The 18505-nt window shown below is 56.9% G+C and overlaps 2 protein-coding genes across 5 annotated transcripts in view; one reads left to right on the top strand and one right to left on the bottom strand.

The window, feature by feature from the left end:
* The first annotated feature begins 1011 nt into the window (after window positions 1–1011).
* On the top strand, window positions 1012–10241 carry PEX11G (peroxisomal biogenesis factor 11 gamma). 2 transcript variants are annotated; one of them, XM_069479185.1, is made up of 5 exons: window positions 1012–1059; window positions 3851–4039; window positions 6255–6433; window positions 9128–9190; window positions 9720–10241. In XM_069479185.1, exons 2-5 carry the CDS (start codon window positions 4001–4003, stop codon window positions 9940–9942), a joined length of 504 nt encoding a protein of 167 aa, XP_069335286.1. In that variant the 5' UTR covers window positions 1012–1059; window positions 3851–4000; the 3' UTR covers window positions 9943–10241. The 2 variants fall into 2 exon arrangements, with proteins under 2 accessions (XP_069335286.1, XP_069335281.1); XM_069479180.1 differs by lacking the exon at window positions 1012–1059 and adding an exon at window positions 1368–1453.
* A 3414-nt stretch (window positions 10242–13655) lies between these two features.
* ARHGEF18 (Rho/Rac guanine nucleotide exchange factor 18) overlaps window positions 13656–18505 on the bottom strand; it is an 80640-nt gene continuing 75790 nt past the window's right edge. For all 3 annotated transcript variants that reach the window (XM_069479160.1, XM_069479172.1, XM_069479166.1), the window contains 4 exons: window positions 17960–18430; window positions 16900–17206; window positions 15986–16111; window positions 13656–15808 (listed from right to left, as the gene is read on the bottom strand). In XM_069479160.1, the coding sequence (XP_069335261.1) occupies window positions 15648–15808; window positions 15986–16111; window positions 16900–17206; window positions 17960–18430 (1065 nt within the window). In that variant the 3' untranslated portion in view covers window positions 13656–15647. The remainder of the gene's footprint in view (window positions 15809–15985; window positions 16112–16899; window positions 17207–17959; window positions 18431–18505) is intronic.

Genomic DNA, 18505 nt, shown 5'->3' with positions numbered 1-18505 from the left:
GAATCATCAAGGAAAAAAAACCAAAGAAATTTATTAACATGTATACACAGGCAACACCCTGAGAAATGAGTCATTCTCAAAGAAGTGTTAAGTTTAGAACTCTGGCTCACATAGCAACTTCAGCACAGAACAGTACATTTTTGGAGACATGACAAAGGAAGGAAAAGGACTTTGAGTCTCTAAGGACAGCAAATTGGGGGCAGGCAGATAAATGGTAAGTAAAGGGTAGTTAGTAAAGCTTGTTATATAGGTTCCTTTGGTGCCATCTGAAGATGTTGCCAGACAAGACTCTAAAGGTATCTCTGGTGACCAACCTTTGTCCTTCCTGGCAGAGGGGAGGAAGGCACCTTTGTATATTTGTGTTCTGCTTTTAGCCAAATTGGTGTCCTGTATCGGCTTCTCAATTACCTTAGGCTCAAAATAATCCTTATGCCAAGGTGGCATATTTTGGGGTGGCATATTCTGGTCTCCTCCAAAGGTCTCCTTTGGGGGAGATGAAAATACTTCGAAGCTAGCAAGGGGTGATGCTTGTACCACAGGTGAAATGTACTACTAAATACCACGGAAACGTGCATTTTAAAATGGTGAATTTCATGTTATGCTAATTTCATCTCAATAAAAAACAAAACCAGGAAATGGGCGTTAACTTTTTGAAAAAATTTTGATTTTTGGGGATGAGACAATACATGCCTATTGCCCAAAATTGAAAAGCTACAACATGATATAAAGGTTAAAATGTAACATTTTCTCCAAGTCACCCGGGTTACTCTCTCCAGAGCAGCTCGGGTTACCAGATACTTGTCTATTCTTCTACAACGATCCCATGCATTTTCTTAACGCCCAAAGATGCCTTATTATGCCGTTACAACAGTCATACACGTTCCCTCTACAGGGTGTCCCAAAAGTCGCCATACATAAGGAAAATGGAAACTGTAGCTAAGTGTACCTTTATTTACGAAATATTCACTACAAAATTTTTCCTTTGTAATCTCCATACAAAGCAGACAACACAAACAGGAAAACTAAAAGAAAAATTCCTCCTTGTACCACTGCTAACAAGTTAGTGGTTTCCCTTGGATTATTTTGTGGGTGTGTGTGGAGGGGTGTAGTTCGTTAATTTTGAAATTTTTTTTTTTTTTTTTTTGTGGGTAGGTGGTCAAGCTGCCGCGGGACAGAGTGAAGCAAGCTCCGAGGAGGATCATCCTGGGTCCACAGGCCCGGGAGCACACACGTGGCGACCCCCCACTCCCAAACGTAGTTCCACCCCGCAGCGGACAAAAGCCAAGCCGGGGACAAAGGGCCGCGGCCGCGACTGCGCAGACCGAGAGCGCGGCCTGGCCCCGCCCCCTGGCGCGGCGCGCTGACGACGCGGTGACGTCATGGCGGAGTTGCCATGGCGTCGCTGAGCGGCCTGGCGTCGGCGCTGGAGTCGTACAGGGGTCGCGACCGACTGGTGAGGCTGGGGCGCAGCAGAGCCCGAGTTCCTGGAGTTTGGCCGGAGCTCAGAGACGGGGAAACTGAGGCCAGAGAAGGGGGCGGGATCGCTCAGGGTTTGCCCAGCACAGAGGCCCTGTCTGAGCTGGGCTCAAACATGGTCCCCCCGCCTTGGACATTCAGGTTGTTCCTGCCAATCCCACCTGGCTGGACACTTACCTGCCTGATCTGCCCAGGCCACTGACGTTCGTCCCTGTGTTGTCCCGAACAATCTCATATGGGCATTTGGGATGTTGCGGGACTTCCCCTGTGGCCGGACCTTGAGGTTCCGACCACATCCCCTATAGCTGGGCATTTAGGTTGTGCCAGCTAACCTGGCACTGGGGAACCCACTGTGGCCAGGCCCCTGCTGTGCCAAGCCATGATGGGTTCCAGCCAGATCCCCTGTAGTTGGTGTTAGGGTGGCGATGCCGGTGCACACGTCTTTTGAGAAAGATTTCTCCAAAGATTAGAATAGCAAGAAAAGGTTTATTTACTTTTCCCTTGGAGGGGGTTGGGGAAAGGACCAGCACGGAGGTGGAAAGAGAAAGAATGTGTTGGCTCCGAAAACCAGCTACTGGGACTTTTAAAAAGGGGGTTGTAAAATGGCAGGGTACAGTCGAGAAGTTGCTGCATCCCTGCATCCCGTCCTTCCTTTCTTCTTGGCAGCAGGTAGATTAAAAAAGTGCAAGGATCTCAAAGTCCAAGAGTTAGCTTTTCTGCCTTTCCTTGGAGAAGGGATTAATTATCACAGGAGATGTGACTCTGTCCTCCAGATAGGGTTCAAGCTTGGAGCTCACACCCTGTTGTTCGCTCAGGAACTCTTTAGGCTGTAAAAAGCTGATTGACATCTCTTGTCCGTTCATTCAGCTCTTTTCAGAAGCTGTGTAAAACAGAGCTCCTGCAGACTGCCTGTTAGTGAGAGAATTCATAGGATTGCTCTTTAACTGTTACTGGGGAAATTGTGGAATCAGGTGTTTTCCTGTTATTTTTGCAAGGCTGCCCCTTTCAGTTGGTCATTTAGACTGATCCTGTAAATGTCCAACCTGGCTGGACATTTACATACCAACCAAGTTCCTATGTTTGGACATTTAGGACCTGACCAGGCCATTGTAGTTGGACACTGGGTTTTCCCAAATAATCTGGTATGTGGATTTAGGATATTGCAAGACTCCTCCTGTGGCCGGACAGTTGGGGTTCCAAGCAAATCCCCACTGGTTGAGCATTTATGTTATTCCCTCTGGGCACCTGAAGTTGGACACTTAGCTTGTCCTGGCCAGTCCCTTATAGGTAGACATTTAGGTTGTATCAGGGGGTATAGTGGTGGCTAAGCATTTAGGTTCCAACCAAATCCCTTATGATTGAGCACTCAGGTTTTAACAAATCCCCCTTCAAGTTGGGACATTTTAAATTGCAGTGTTTTGCCATCACAACAGGGTTGAAAAAGAATTGCAAGTGAAAATAATATATAAAACAAGAACAAGCAGTTTCTGAAAAGCAGATGAAGTAATTATTATTATTATTATTATTTTTTTTTTTTGAGACAGAGTCTCACTTTGTTGCCCGGGCTAGAGTGCCGTGGCATCAGCCTAGCTCACAGCAACCTCAAACTCCTGGGCTCATGTGATCCTTCTGCCTCAGCCTCCTGAGTAGCTGGGACTACATGCACACGCCACCATGCCCGGTTAATTTTTTCTATTTTTAGTTGTTTGGCTAATTTCTTTCTATTTTTAGTAGAGACGGGGTCTCGCTCTTGCTCAAGCTGGTCTCGAACTCCTGAGCTCAAACAATCCGCCCACCTCGGCCTCCCAGAGTGCTAGGATTACAGACGCGAGCCACCTCGCCCAGCCGCAGATGAAATAATTAATGATAAAAGGGTGGGGAAGCTGACCTAGTTCATGATGTTCCCAATCACCTCCTGAATGGGTTTCTTCTCTCTAAAGTCATTCAAGCAAATTATTGTTTTGTCTGCTGGATTGAGGCCTGATCAACCTTCAGCCCAGCCAGGGGCTTTGGTCCAGGGGGGAGATGCAACTATACATTTCAGCCTTGTCCTCCTACCTGATGAGAAAAGGAGGATCCAGGAGGTAGAAAATAAGGAGTTTTGTCTTCTTTGTCCCTGTCACATCTGTCCCCAAAGGCTGTGCCCCCCGTGACATGAGCCAGCACTCCCCACAGTGCCTTTGGACAATGATGTCATTTTTCTCCATTTGTCCCACCTACAAGTATGTTTTTAATCGTTCAGCTTTTACTGGAAGTTTATAGATTGAGAGTCTTCCTCACTCACACTCAACCCAGCAGGGCCCACGGCCAGATCAGGGGAGATCTTGCTCAGTCCTGGAGAGGTGCCATGCTGATGGCTTCTGGTTTCCTGCAGATCCGAACTCTGGGGTACTGCTGCCAGCTGGTCGGTGGGGTCCTGGTCGAACAATGTCCTGCCAGTTCCGAACTGGGGACGCGCCTGCTGGCAGTGTCCACCCAGCTCAGCCACTGCAGGACCGTCCTTCGACTCTTTGATGACCTGGCCATGTTCGTCTACACTAAGCAATACGGCCTGGGGCCAGAGGTAATGGGGTTCATGGGGCTGCAGGGAGTAGGGGTACAGATCTCAGGAAGTCCAAGGCTGTGGCCTCAGTCGGCATTTTACAGACTTGTCCCAAAGTGCTCCCTGTGTAGGCAGTTGATTATTTTTTTTTTATTTTACTTTCTTTTTTGAGACGATCAGATGTTCTCGTTTTGCTTTAAAAAATTTAAAAATAGCTAACACGTTCACACATTCCAAAGGAGTATATAATTAAAAAATCCCCCTCCTTTCTGAGTCTCCAGGCACCCAAATTTCCCCCCTCAGAAGCAGGCACCGTGGCCAGCCTCCTGTGTCTCTTTCCTGAGATTTCCTGTATCCACACATGCAAATACAAATTGTTTACATACATAGTGCATTTTTTCACTTAACAGTCCAACTTGGAGATCATTTCTTTTTTTTTTTTTTTTTTTTTTTTTTTTTTTTTGTTGAGACAGAGTCTCACTTTGTTGCCCAGGCTAGAGTGAGTGCCGTGGCGTCAGCTTAGCTCACAGCAACCTCAAACTCCTGGGCTCAAGCGATCCTACTGCCTCAGCCTCCCGAGTAGCTGGGACTACAGGCATGCGCCACTATGCCCGGCTAATTTTTTTTCTATATAGATTTTTTTTTTAGGTGTCCATATAATGTCTTTCTATTTTTAGTAGAGACGGGGTCTCGCTCAGGCTGGTCTCGAACTCCTGACCTTGAGCAATCCACCCGCCTCGGCCTCCCAGAGTGCTAGGATTACAGGCGTGAGCCACCGCGCCCGGCCTTTTTTTTTTCTTTTGAGACAGAGTCTCGCTTTGTTGCCCTGGGTAGAGTGAGTGCCGTGGTGTCAGCCTAGCTCACAGCAACCTCAAACTCCTCGGCTTAAGCGATCCTACTGCCTCAGCCTCCCGAGTAGCTGGGACTACAGGCGTGTGCCACCATGCCCGGCTAATTTTTTCTATATATATTTTTAGTTGTTTGGCTATTTCTTTCTATTTTTAGTAGCGATGAGGGTCTTGCTCTTGCTCAGGCTGGTCTCGAACTCCTGACCTCGAGCGATCCACCCACCTCAGCCTCCCAGAGTGCTAGGATTACTGGTGTGAGCCACCGCGCCCGGCCTGGAGATCATTTCTGATCAGGGCAGAGAAGAGCTCTTTCATTCTTTATGGCCGCAGAGCACTCTGTTACACAGATGGACTGTGATTTATTTAACCAGTCCTGTTGACGGACATGGAGATGGTTATTAAGATTTTGCTATTAAGACAGTACTGCAGGCGGTAGCCGCCCCCTTGCAACATCCCGCATGACTGTCAGCCGATCTAGAGCAGCAGTCCTCACTGGGCCATCTTGCCCCCCAGGAGAAACGTCCCGGAGACTGCACGGCTCTTGTGGCTGGCTGAGCTGCCCTCCCAGGGGTCTCCCCTCTGAACTACCTGATGCTCAGATGCTCTCCTGTGCAGCCCCACGTGCCCACACCCTGATCACCCCAAATCAGGAGTGTCTGTCTGGACCTGTCTCCCCTGTGACCCCCATTTCCTCCTCCCTCTTCTGTGATCAGAGCACCCTCTGATGCATCCCTGCGACCCCTCCCTCCCTCCTCCCTTCCCTCTGCAGAAGATCCCCCAGGCAAGGGGTCAGGGGGCCCTCTGCAGCGCACATCCCTTGGCCAGGACAAGAGCCCCTTTTGTTGGGTCCTGTGTTTGCGTGTCCCTGTCTCTCCATGCCCTGGTGAGCCTCTCCTCCCCAGAGTCTAGCTCAGAGCTCACCGCTTCTTAGGAAACATGGCGGAATGAGCACATTGGGGTGGGGGTGGGAGGGCACCCTCACGGGGAGGGGAAATGTTCCAGCATGCACCAGAGGGTCCCAGGCAGATTGGGGGAGCTGGAGAGGAGTTCAGAACCCAGAGGGAGGCAGGATCACTGCTGGCGGGGGGTCCCCAGGGGCAGGGATGCAGTCCGAGGAACCAGGCCTCGGTGCGGAGCTCCTGCAGCCTCAATGATCCTCCCTCACTGGGTGCAGGCGATGGTTCAGAACTTGGGGCGAAGGGTGTGGGCACAGTGCAGGACCGAGGCCGCTCGTGGGCTCACATGGGAATCCCTTGGGAACTTAAAAAAAAATTCCCAGTGCCCAGAGCCTTTCTCCTGCGGGGGAGAAAGCTGCCTGGCATGGCCATGGTCCTAAAACGGTCCCTGGGCAGGTCAGACCCAAGGCCCACCTCCCCCTGGCCCTGCAGGAGGAGGACGCCTTTGTGCGCTGGACGTCTGTGCTGGGCAACCTGGCCGACCAGCTCTACTACCCCTGCGAGCACGTGGCCTGGGCCGCCGATGCCAACATCCTCCACGTGGACTCCTTCCGGTGGTGGACGCTGAGCACAACCTTCTGGGCCCTCTCCCTGCTCCTAGGGGTCGCCAGGTAAGTGGCGTAAATGGCTGGAAGGGAGCACCTGATGTCCCTGGGTGGGGTCTCTTGAGCAGGACTGCAGCAGATTGCTGCAGGCTTGAGGTGTAGGGGTCTTTGCCTCTTTGAGTTTTCTTCCTTTTGTTGCATTTGTTTCCAATAACTGCTGTAACAACCACAAACCCAGCGGCTGTAGACAATACGGTTTTATTATCTTACAGCTCTGAAGGTCTGGAGTCTGCAACAGGCCTCGCTGTGCTAAAATCAAGCTGTGGGCAGGGCTGGCTCCTCCTGGAGGCTCCAGGGAGAATCTGTTTCCTGGGCTTTTCTGGCTTCTAGAGGCCGCCTGCATTCCTTGGCTTGTGGCCTCTTCCTCTGTCTTCCAAGCCCATCACTCCAACCTCTGCTTCCATGGTCACGTCGTCTTCCAGCTCTGACCCTCCCTCCTGCCTCGTGTAAGGACCCTGGGGTGACACTGGACCACCCGGGTGATCCCCCATCTCAAGATCCTTAACTTCATCCCATCTGTAAAGTCCCTTTTGCCAAGCGAGGGAACAGATTCCCAGGTTCCAGGCATTACGGTGTGGGCCTCTCAGGGGGGACAGGGGGAGCCGCAATTCTGCTGAGCAGACCCAGGAAGAAGAAATAACTCCAGGTCCTGGAGTGAAGCAGTGGGGTGGCTGCCTTTACCCAGGTCCCTGAGTCCTGCTGGCATTGCTGTCAGGTGACACCCCAAAGAACACACCCAGCAGTTTCCTGACTCGCTCTGGGCTTCTGAAAACCATATGGTTTCTAGAACTTTACAAGAGTGGTTTGCTCCCAAACATTTCCCCGCTTTGAAAATTTGCTGAGTCAGAACACCCGCCCCCACCGCCCGCACTGGAAAACTCTAGGAGGAGCAGGGCCCCTAGTTGCCATGTTTTAGTGGCCACAAAGGCCTCTCAGATTCCTGGAGTGAGGCGTGGCCGTCCCCAAGCTCAGGGGATTGGTTTTGGGGGCAGTGTCCACGTCTGCTGTGACCTGTCCCTGGGTGAGGCCCTGACTTTCAGAATTTCTCGTTTTCTCCTGATACGGACGTTCTAATTATGTGCTTATCCTGACAGTTTGGGAAATGGACGAACCTCAGAGTAGAAGGTTCAATTCACCCGCCATCCAACCCAGAGACCCCCACTGTTTAGACTTCGGGGATTCTTTTCCAGGCTTTGAGCTCACACTCTGCCACCGAGTCGTGACCGTCTCTGATCTTGTTTCTTGGCTTTGGCTCCTACTTGGTCTGCCGGTGGTGCTGGCCTTCCCGGTGTGCTGGGGGACTCCGCGGTGGCTGCCTGGGCTGGGCCGGGCTTTGGGGGCTCCAGGGGCTCAGCTGTGTCACAGCTGCTCTTCCTCGGCCTTCCTCCGGGTACACTGTGACCTCTGGCCCAAGGGACTCCCTGTTCCTGTTTTAGGGGCAGCCTGAGTTCTATTCTTTCTCTTCTTCTTTTTTTTTTTAATAGACTTTTTTTTTTAAAAGCAGTTTTGGTTCACAGCAAACTGGAACAGAAAGTACAGAGTGTCCCCACCCCCCGTCCCCGAGTGCACAGCCTCCCCCACCGTCAGCGCCCCACAGAGCAGGGCGCTGGGTACCATCGAGGCACCTCGGTGGACGAACTGTCCTCACCCCAGGTCCACAGTTTGTATCAGGGTTCACTCTTGGTGACAAACATTCGCAGGGTTTGGACAAATGCACAAGAACACGTAACTGCCATTATAGGACCGCACAGAGCAGTTCCGCGGCCCTAAGCATCCTCCGTGCTCGGCTGCTGTTCCGCTCATTTTGTGAGTGTGCGGTTTTCCCCTCATTTCTCTGGCTGCGGTGTGAGCGAGGGTGTGCAGGCGGGCGCGTGTTCCGTGTGCGATCTTCATGACCAGCTGTCTGTGCTCAGGGCCCTGGGCTGTCACCTAGGAGGTTGTTAAACCGGAGATTCCTGAGCCCGGCACCCAGAGTTTCTGACTCAGCAAATCTGGGAGGGCCCAGGAATCGGGATTTTTGCCCTAGTCCCCCAGGGGACCCCCTGTACCGTATCACAGGTGCTGCCCTGCGTCCTGTCCCCTTGGGACATAGAAAGGTACATGGTGGCCAGAGGAGGTGTGCCCAGGCACCAGATCTCCTTGTTAGGAAGCCTGGCACATTCACACCCCCTCCTGCCCCACGGCCCAGACAGCAGGATGCAGGCTCCTGGTGGAGCTGCCTGGGTGGGCACCACCCGTGGCCCCAGAGTCCCCAGGGAGCCCCTTCCTCAGCCCTGGGGGCTGAGAGGGTCATCCAGACCCGCCCCAGACAGGTCCGGCCAGTGTCTGGGGTGCGTGCATGGGTGGGACAGGCGTGGTGCCGATTTGGGCCTTTTCCATACGTACCAGGTGAGACAGCTGAGGCACAGAGAGAGGCAGTGTCCCCAGCGCCAGCCACCTGCAGGCCTGGTGGTCCCGTTAGAGATGCAGGACACTCCTGAGTCTGGCAAGGACGGCCTGGGCAGGACGGGCCGTGTTAGGGATGAGTCCCTGGGAGCTCCTGGGGCATGGCTGGGAGGGTGTGGGGACTGTGGGGCCAGGGAGAGGGCAGGACACCAGTCTCAGCATCGGCAGGCCCTGCCGGGACCCTGTGGGGCTGGCGTTGGGGAGCTGACACCCTTGCTCTGGGGGGGTGTCTTCCCATGGACTCTGGCGTTGCAGGTCCCTGTGGGTGATGCTGAGGCTGCGACAGAGGCTGCGGAGCCCCGCAGTGGCCTTCACCAGGTATGGCACCCGCGGCCACCCTGCAGCAGGCAGGGGCTCCCCGGGTTTCCCAGCCGGGGGCCGCTGAGTCCCCCCATGCTCAGCCCTGCCCCGCACAGTCCCAGGTGGGTGGCAGTACCTGTTCAGATGGGGAAACCGAGGCTTGCTTGAGTGAGGACTCCAGGGCTGGGCCTTCATGGCCACACCCCCTGCAGGGAGGATAGTCAGTCAGTTTCCCCAGGACAGTGGCCATTGTCACTCTGTCATCTTGCGAAAGAATGTGGGTAGAGCCAGGCCTGGAACCTGCCCACCAAGCAGCCCTCGCCCCCCCCCTCCCCGCCCATCTTGGGGGAAGGGGGAGGACTGAGGTGTTGACTTAGAGGTTTGGGCCCCACTCCGGGTCCTGTTCGTGCTGTGGGCTCCCTCTGGGCAGTGTGACCCCTGCAGGAGCCGCTCACTTCTCTGCCAGAGGGTGCCTGAAGGCCAGGGGATGCCGGCTTGGGAAGGGGGCCTGGAGGCAGGCGTGAGCAGCTCCTTTCTGTCCCCACAGCCAGCTGCCCCGCGGCAAACAGAGGGCCGTGTGGGCGCAGATGCAGTTGGAGGCGCTGACGCTGCTTAGCAACCTGGCTGACCTGGCCAACGCCGTGCACTGGCTGCCCCGGGGTGTCCTGTGGGCTGGCCGCTTCCCGCCGTGGCTGGTGGGCCTCCTGGGCACCGTCTCCTCGCTGCTCAGCATGTACCAGGCAGCCCAGGCCGACGCTGCTACCCCCTGACCCACAGAGCATGAGTTACCAGGGCAGGGGCCGGGGCTTCCAGGGGCTGGTGTGAGGCCCCCCCAGGGCCCAGCGTGGGCTCAGTGGGGGAAGCATCTCTCTGTGCCACAGGGGAGGTCCCCAGGGCTCCTGAGACCAGCCCTGCTGTGGCAGAGTTTGCAGAGGCCGCTGAGGGCCTCAGCAGCGCCTGCCATCCTGTCCGCCGGCGGCGTCTCGTGCCCAGACAGAGGCGAACGGGAGAGACAGCGTCGTGTCTTGGGAAAGCTGAAACAAGAATCGATTAAATAGCGTGGTGCTGGGCCGGGCTCCGGTGTGATAGATTATTACCCTGGTGGCTGCGGGCCCACCGCTGGCTCCCTCGCACCTGGGGACCGAGCTGCCTTCGGAAACGACACTTCCCAGCCCGCCGTCCATACACCCTCAGCTCGGGGGTGCCTCTTCTTCTCTGAGCAGGCACCACCCGCTGCCCCCAAGCGGCCTTCAGCCATCAAGGGCTGTTCTCCACTCCCCAGAGACCTGGACACACAGGCCAGAGTGCCACCTCCTGCCAGGCCACTGTGAGCATGTCGTTGGCTCCAAGCTGGGGCCGACGTCTCTGAAGACGCACTAGGCTCCCGCCTTGCCGAGATGGGGTAGGATGGGACACGCTTGCTTTTTAGTCTGACGGCTGAGAATGACGTTTGAGTGGCCTGGCACAGGCGTAGGACAGGGCCCGGCCCAGGAAGACCCAACACAGCAGGCAGCGTGTATGTCCTTGCAGCTCACGTGATACCAACCGAGTTGTTTTTCCACAAGGAAGCCATCAGGTGGCTGTGAGCAGCTGGGGGGCTGGGGCTGCTCGGGTAACACGGGTGCAGGAGGGACTCCGCCTGGCCTCAGGCCCAGTGCCCTGCCCTGGCCATCTGCGGCGGCTCCTGCTGCCCAGGACTCCCAAGTGGGCCGGCCTGGGCGGCTGCCCCTCCTCTCCCGTGGGAGGTGGGTGCACGCCCACCCTGGCCCTAGGTGGGTGCCTGCTTCCCAGCAACCAGGAGTCCTGGGGACACCACCAGTTCATCCCCGTAAGGCCGTAAGAGTGTTGCCCCCTTGTGGGGAAGCCACATGGACACCTGGGCGCAGGACCACAAGGAAGAAGAAAGCCAAGTTCAGAGGTGGAGCCTGGGCTGGGAAGACACTGACTGCGGCGGGGGCGGGGGTCCAGGCACAGAGCAGGTGGGAAAGATGCTTCTAGAAAGGGAGCCCCGCCTTGCGCAGCCCCTTTGAGCTGGTCCGGAGGCTGTTTGTGATGGTTCTGAACGTCTTACTGAAATACTCGGGTGCCATACAACTTACCCATTTTGGTCATGGTTTTGGGGATATTCGCAGACTCACGCAACCATCACACTCAATTTTAGAACGTTTTCAGCACCCCAGAAAGAAGCTGCAGCCATTAGCTGTTACCTCCCAGCCCCCGTGCCCCCAGGCTTGGTAACCACTCATCTTTCTGTCCGTGTAGCTTTGCCTGTTTTGTTTCAGTGGTTCTCAACCTTTCGGGGGCTGGAACAGACCCCTCTGTGACTCCCTTAGGGACCATGGGCTCTCTTTGCAGAACACCCCATTGCAGGGTTCCCCCAGGGCCTCTAGGGGCGTGCTGGGAAGACTGGGGACATCCCAGGGGAACGGTTAGTTGGGTAGAGGTCGGGGAACAGCTGGACTGGGGGTAGGGTCCAGACCAGGGATGGGGGCAGCCCCAGGACCCCTGAGAAGCTGGTGTCCCTGCAGGCCAGGGCTCCCTTTCTGGATGGATCCGTGCCCTCACAGCCCCTGCCTGTGCCTCCTGCATCCTGGCGCCTCCTGTGGCTGGCACTTAACCCAAGGGTATGGATCCAGGGGGCACTGTAACGTGTGGGGGTAGGTGTGTGTCCCCCTGCCCCATGACCAGGGTCCCTGCTTCCCTCTGCTGCTCAAAGAGCCTCTGACCCCAACACAACTTGGACACCACTGTGTGCGTCTGGTCAGGTTAGAGGGTGAGGAGGACTTCACCATCCACTCTCTGTCAGAAGAAAGGATAAGCAAACCACAGCCCATCCACGCAACTCCCACGTGGAAGAATCAAAACGACACTGTGCTGAGTGACCACCACCAGGCACGGGAGCCACCTACTGAATGATACCACGTTCTAGACCACGTTCTTGAGCAGTGTCAAGCTAGAGTGACCAGAAACTGGCCAGCGGCTGCCCCCAGGAGTGAGGAGAAGGGCAGGAGGGGAAACCCTGGCAGGGGATAGAGAATGTCCCAGATCTCGATAGCGGTGTGGGCTACCCGAGGGCATCCAAGATCTGCCTATTCGGATGCTGCTGACGACACAGCAGGTGTAAGGGAGCAAAGCCCTTCGTGTGGGGTGTAGCTTCTGACGCCCTGGGGCAAGCGTGCAACAGGCCCTCTCGGCACAGGCGCTGCGTGGGCAGGCCTGGTGTGCAAAGGTGGTTCCTGCTTGTATCTCGGCCCCCAGACGGAGCCAGCACTTTATTTGATGTCCAAAGAAAGGGTGCTCCGCCCCCACACATGGCCACTCTATGTTTGTTGTGTGCATTTTACCACAATGGAAAAAAAAAAAAATAAATGAATTTCAATGAATTTGGAGGTTTTTTTTTTTCTTTTTAAATGTGGCTACTAAAAATGGAAAATTCCACATGTGGCTTACATGCTCTTTGTGTCACACAATGCTGGCTGAGAGCTGCACCCCCCTGCCCTCCCAGTTCTCTGGTGATCGACTTTGTACCTAGTCACCTCTTGACAGGAAACTCCCTGTGTCTCCTCATTGGACCAGGACTCAGGCAAGGTGGGAATTATGATTTGCCAACCAGAGCTGAGTTAATCTCTGCAGCCAGAGAAACCTAAAGTTGCACTCAAGGCGGGAGGATCGCATGAGGCCAGGAGTTTCAGACCATCCTGGGCAACATAGCGAGATCCGGTCTCTAAAAATGAAAAAAAGTAAAAAAAAAAAAAATAGCCCAGTGCACCATGCGCGCCTGTAGTCCCAGCTACTCGGGAGGCTGAGGTGGGAGGATCACTGAGGCCAGGAGTTGGAGGCTGCAGTGAGCTGTGATCGTGTCACTGCACTCCAGCCTGGATGATGAAGCGAGACCCTGTCTCTTAAAAAAAGTAAAAAATAAAAAGTTACAGTCTTGGTCAATTTGGATTAAAAAAAAAAATCAGTAAAGCCGGTTTCTGGAAACTCCAGAAAGCCTGAAGTATAACCAGTGGGCAGCTTTCCTCTGGGAAAGCTTCCATACCCGCAACTGTGTGCCCTTCCCTGGGGCCGGCGGCTCACCCTCTTCAGGCTGGGGCAAAGAAAGCCAACTGCTGGGGACTGGACCTGAAATTATTTTTTTCTTTTTTGACACAGAGTCCTGCTCTGTTGCCCGAGCTAGAGTGCAGTGGTGTCACCCTGGCTCACAGCAACCTCAAACTCCTGGGCTCAAGCGATCCTCCCCTTGGCCTCCCATAGTGCTGGGATTACAGGTGTGAGCCCCCGCGCCCTGCTGAAAGGATCTTCTGAGTTTGTTAAGCAGGACACAGGGTAGGGGGATGGCATGTGTGGCAAATGGTGACAGCAGCTGTCAGGGGCTCCAGGCTTGGAGGACTATTGCTACAGATAGCCTGAGGGACCACCCTGCCTGTCGTGGTGAGGTGCTGGAGCTGCGGGGAGCCCCCACAACCCCAGAACCTGTCACTCCTGCACCATCTGGGCAGAAGCTGATCTTAAAACGCCAACGCACGTCCGCGTCAATCGGAGCTCACGTTAGACACTTTTATTGCTAGAATCGGGTCTTAAGTTCTAGGGCGGTTCTGAAATATCCCACAGTGAGGAAACACAATCATCGTAAAAACAATTAACAGGTGGACACGACTGATGAGGACGTGCACAGATCCGACCATCGACTTCACAGATAACATTGGGCTCCACCCAGGAGTGACCGAGGGTTCCAGTGAGAGAAGGGCCAACGACGCTGTCCTACTGTGTGGCGTGACTGAGAGACCCCTCTGCCTCGTGGCCAAGCAGAGATTCCTCGGACTTCTTGTCCAAGGAATTGTGGCGTCTCGGAGGGTGGCACCAGGGCACACCAGCTCGGGTGGGCCCGGGAATGTCCTCTTCACGACAGAACGGGACCATGAAGTCAGCTCTTCTAAAGTGCTCCAGTACTTCTCAGTATAAAAATACAAAACACTGATTATCAGCATGGCACAGACGAGATTGACAGGGTGGGGACGCTTAGGTCGCAGGGCTGAGAGCTGCTGATGACAAAAGGACCAGGCTTGGAGGTCGAGGGGCTCCCAGGGGCCAGGAGCCTGGAGACACCAGGTCACTCGCTGTGGCCAGGGGATGCTAGAAGCTGCTGCTCTTGGTACCTTGTCACTGACTGGCTGTGCCACTGAGACGTTCCTGGTCATCGCCTGCCTCTGTCCCGTCCCCTCCTGAGCTCGAAGCCCTGAGCGGTGCCTCGGCTACAGGGTGAACAGTTCCTGAGGTCATTTCCCCTCTCATGTGCCTGCCTGTCCCCCAGTGGTGGGAATGTCCCCACCCCCGCTTTAGGCATAATGGGGTGGCTCTGCCCCTGCACTGGGAGAAGGCAGAGTCCTCTCGCTGCACTGCCCGGACACTGCGTTTGGGAGAATGACTTGGCTCTAGCTGGGGCCCACGTGCCACTTGGGACGACACTGGACATTAGACACCATCCCCAATGCCCCACCCCCACTCCTCCAGGGCAGTGGACATGGACTGCAACAGCTACTGCAAGCCAGGGGCCCGCAAGGTGACATTGGTCCACTCGCTGACAGCATCTCCAGGCGTTTCCTCCCCACACCTGGGATGTGTTGTGCCAACACCCACCAGGCAGGTGGGACACCGGCTCTGGGCTTCCTCCACTCACCCGGGAAACGCTAGCTCATTTCCGGTGGGCTGAGGACCCTCCACCTGGGGCGTGTGCTGGCCCTGGCTGAAGTGCGAGGCTCGGCCTCTCAGGCCAAGTGCGTGAGGAAGTGCGGGTGGGTTCAAAACCTCTACCAAGTTAAAAGGACAAAAGGTCGGGCCCTTTCGAGATGAGCTGCTGGACCCACAGAACCCCCTGGAGTGCCAAGAGCCATGCCCTTGGCTGGCCCTGTCCCGTTGTCCTCTCTGCCCCCGGGCTGGCTGTGTCCACCCTGGGCCCAGCTCATTCCCTGGCCCCGAGGTTCACCACGAACCTGTGTGTGTCCCTAACTACCCGCTCCAGCCTTTCCTAGCGGCCAAGGAGCCCGGCCGGGGCCAGCAGCTCCTTCCTGGACCGAGGTCTGCCCTGTCCTCCAGCCCCTGCAGAACCAGCCCCACCGCCCCTCACTGCCTTGGACACACGGCTTAGGGCTGATCTGCCTGCTACCCAAATGGGGCGCTACGATTTAAAACAGCTCCCTGGTTTAGCTCTGGTTCAACCTTCGATTAAAAACTTTCCATTTTGAAAACGAAAACAAAAAGAGGTTTAGAAAGTGACCCAGGCACCAGCGCTAATCCTACAGAAAGAGCCTCGAGACCCAAAGCACCAACAGGACGCCCCGGCCAGGCGGTCATCGGTGGTTTGCTCGGGAAGGGGAGGGGACAGCTGGCAGGCATGGTGACCCTGCGGGGGTCCCCAGAGAGCACGTAGAGTGGGCACGGCAGGGAGGGGTCGGCACCTCAAGCCCTGGCCGTTTTAGAAGAAGATGACGTCTTCCTTGGGGGCTTCGTCCTTGGTGGTGAGTGGTGTGGCCGGCAGTGGCGAGGGGGATGGGGGCACAGGTGGTAAGGATGTGCCCCCGGCCTTGAAGGAGAAGCAGTCGGAGGGGCTGTCCACCGGGGCTGGGGAGCAGGAGTCTGGAACAGAGAGGTGGCCAAGGCTGTCAGCAGCCTGGTGGGCACAGGGCTTCCCTGAGGGGACACGGGACTCACCTGGAAGGTGTGGGGCTCACCTGTGGGGGCTCAGGGTTCACCACACGGGGTGGAACTCATCTGGAGGGGTGTGGGGTTCTCCTGGGGGGACACGGGACTCACCTGGGGGTGGCGCAGGGCCGTGGCTGCCAGGCAGGATGGGGCTCAGTGACCGGCGGTTCCGCGAGGCGCTCTCGTCCTTCCCCATGAGTTTGCTGAGCAGCAGTTGCTGCTTCAGGTCGAAGGATGCTGCAAGGGAGGGGTGTCCTGGGCTCCGATCCGGGCACTGGGCTGCCCCCACCTCCCCAGGGCAGCCTTGGAGAGCAGAGGGGCCTCTGGGCCACCCCGGGCCCGACACTCCCCATAGGCGGCGCCTGACTGGATCCTGCTTGGACACAGAGCCCCAAATCCAGAGACAACAGTCCCCGCCCTTGACAATGGAGGGGCCCCAGAGTAACATGACATCTGGATGAGAGGAGAGACGGCTTCTGAGGAGACAGGCTCCGCTCCTCGGGACATCCGTGGTTGTCACCCAGGAAGGCATCATCCAAGAGGGCAGGGCAGGCTTCCCACCCCTGAGGAGCTATGGGCTCACTCCAGGGGGGTACTTGCTCAGGGTGCCCTGGGGTCAAGGGACTGGGTGTCTCTGGGCCTCAGCATCCCCATCCACGGAACAAGGATGCTGGCAGAGCCCCCTGCACCTGTCCTGGGCCCTGGCTGTCCTGGTGCTAAGTGACCAGAGCTCTAACTTCTCACCGAGACCCTTTCTAGAGCTTCCCGTCCCCACCCCGCTGTTTGAGGGCCGAGGTGGGAAAAGAACTCGGGGTCATTCATTTCGGCTTTGCTCCCTGAGGCCAAAGACCTCAGCCACGACACCACAGTCATGCCTTCAGCTTTCCTGAGGTGCCCCCTCCAGAGGATGGCACTGTGGTCCCATTTTCGGTGGCTCCCAGTGAGCCCCGAGGGTCTCCCACACTGCCCGCGGCCGCACCTCTCTGTGCAAGGGCAAGGGGGGCCGGGCAGGACCCGGAGCTCACCCGAGCTGTCCCAGCGCTGGGCGCCCCTGCTCTTGCTGCCCTTGTCCTTGCCGCCCTTGGTGGAGGCGGCCAGCTTGGTGGGGATCTGCTGCTGCACGGCCGCCTGCCTCTGGATCTGGTTGGTGGCACTGAGCAGCTGGATGGGCACGTCACTCTTGGCTGGCCGGCCCTCGGCGGGGGCGCTGTCCCGGCGAGCCACCTCGGGCCGCTCTGCATACTCGGGCCCCGCTCCGGACAGCAGCACACTCGCCCGGGGCCCCTCCAGCCCGTCTCCGTTGAAGCTGGGAGGGTGGCTTGGGGGCTGGGCCTGAAACGGGGACAACAGACACATCTCAACGCTGTAGTTCCTACTGGGCACCCCCAAGGGACGTGCACAGGGAGACCCGCCGGCCGCCCCATCCCTCAGCTGGGAGGGCCTGTGCTAGACAGCGCTGGCCGCAGCCTGAAGGAGCTGCCAGTCGCGTGTGCAGGCTCAGGCACACTCAGTGGGACCCACGCTCTCACTCACAAACACAGCCGCACACATTCACGTATGGTCGCATAACCCCTGGTTTTTGTTTTTGTCTTGAGTAACACGGTCTTGGGCTCTCACCCAGGCTAGGGTGCAGTGGCATCATCACAGCCCACTGCAACCTCGAACTCCTGGGCTCAAGCGATCCTTCTGCCTCAGCCTCCCGAGTAGCTGGGACTACAGGTGCCCGCCACAGCCTGCTACTTTTTAAAATTTTTAGAGACGGGGTCTCTTGCTGTGTTGCACAGGGCAGTCTCCAATTCCTGAGCTCAAGCGATCCTCCCGCCTCGGCCTCCCAAAGTGCTGAGCTTACAGGTGTGAGCCACCACGCCCGGCCCCGTGGTGTTTTCTTTTTGAAAAAAGAAGTTTCCAACACTTATCAAGTGTTCCGTGCAACAACGTGCTGATCAGCATTTAACCAGCTCTAAAAAAATTTCTGCCTGGCAGCACGTGTTGTTAGTGCCATCTCACGCCATCGCTCTTGCACCCACGCACCTGCACACGCTGGCACAAACGCACGTGCAAAGCGTCACCCCGGCGCACGCTCACCTCGCCCAGCGACTCAGGCGGCAGCGCGCCCGGCGCTGTGTTCTGCTTCTTGAGGCGGCGCAGCAGCTCCAGGCGCTCCCGGTCGCGCTCCACTGCGCGCTGGGCCTCCCGCAGCCGCTCCAGGTCGTGCTGGTAGCCCTGGCGCTGGCGCTCCAGCTCGGCGCGCTCCTGCCCCAGCCGCTCGAGCAGCTGCCGCGCCTCGTCCTCGCGCTCCTGCAGCTGCGCGGCCGCGCGCTCTAGCTCCTGCCGCTGCCGCTGGCGCTCGCGCTCCCAGCGCTGCTGCTCCTGCCGCAGCTGGCCCTGCAGCTTCTCCACGCCCGCGCGCTCCTCCCGCTGCTTCTCGAAGTTGCGCTGCCGCTCCTGCTCCAGCAGCAGGTTCCCGCGCGTTGACTGCAGCCGGAACTGCTTCTCGCGCTCCTGGATGGCAGCCCGCTGCATCTCCACGTAGCTGTCCTGCTGCGCGATGACCGCCTGCGGGGGCGCCGGGGCAGCGGTGAGCCACACGCCTCCGCCACCAAGAAGGGGGACCTGTGGCTGGCCCCGCCC

Source organism: Eulemur rufifrons, chromosome 2 (assembly GCF_041146395.1).
Source record: "Eulemur rufifrons isolate Redbay chromosome 2, OSU_ERuf_1, whole genome shotgun sequence".
In the NCBI taxonomy this organism is placed as follows: Eukaryota; Metazoa; Chordata; class Mammalia; order Primates; family Lemuridae; genus Eulemur; species Eulemur rufifrons.
This window is presented reverse-complemented; position numbering and strand designations above follow the sequence as displayed.

Coding starts and splice junctions, on each gene's coding strand:
- PEX11G (XM_069479180.1), top strand. CDS start 1,394: ATGGCGTCGCTGAGCGGCCTGGCGTCGGCGCTGGAGTCGTACAGGGGT. Junction 1,454..3,850: donor ACAGGGGTCGCGACCGACTG/GTGAGGCTGGGG, acceptor GGTTTCCTGCAG/ATCCGAACTCTGGGGTACTG. Junction 6,434..9,127: donor CTGCTCCTAGGGGTCGCCAG/GTAAGTGGCGTA, acceptor CTGGCGTTGCAG/GTCCCTGTGGGTGATGCTGA.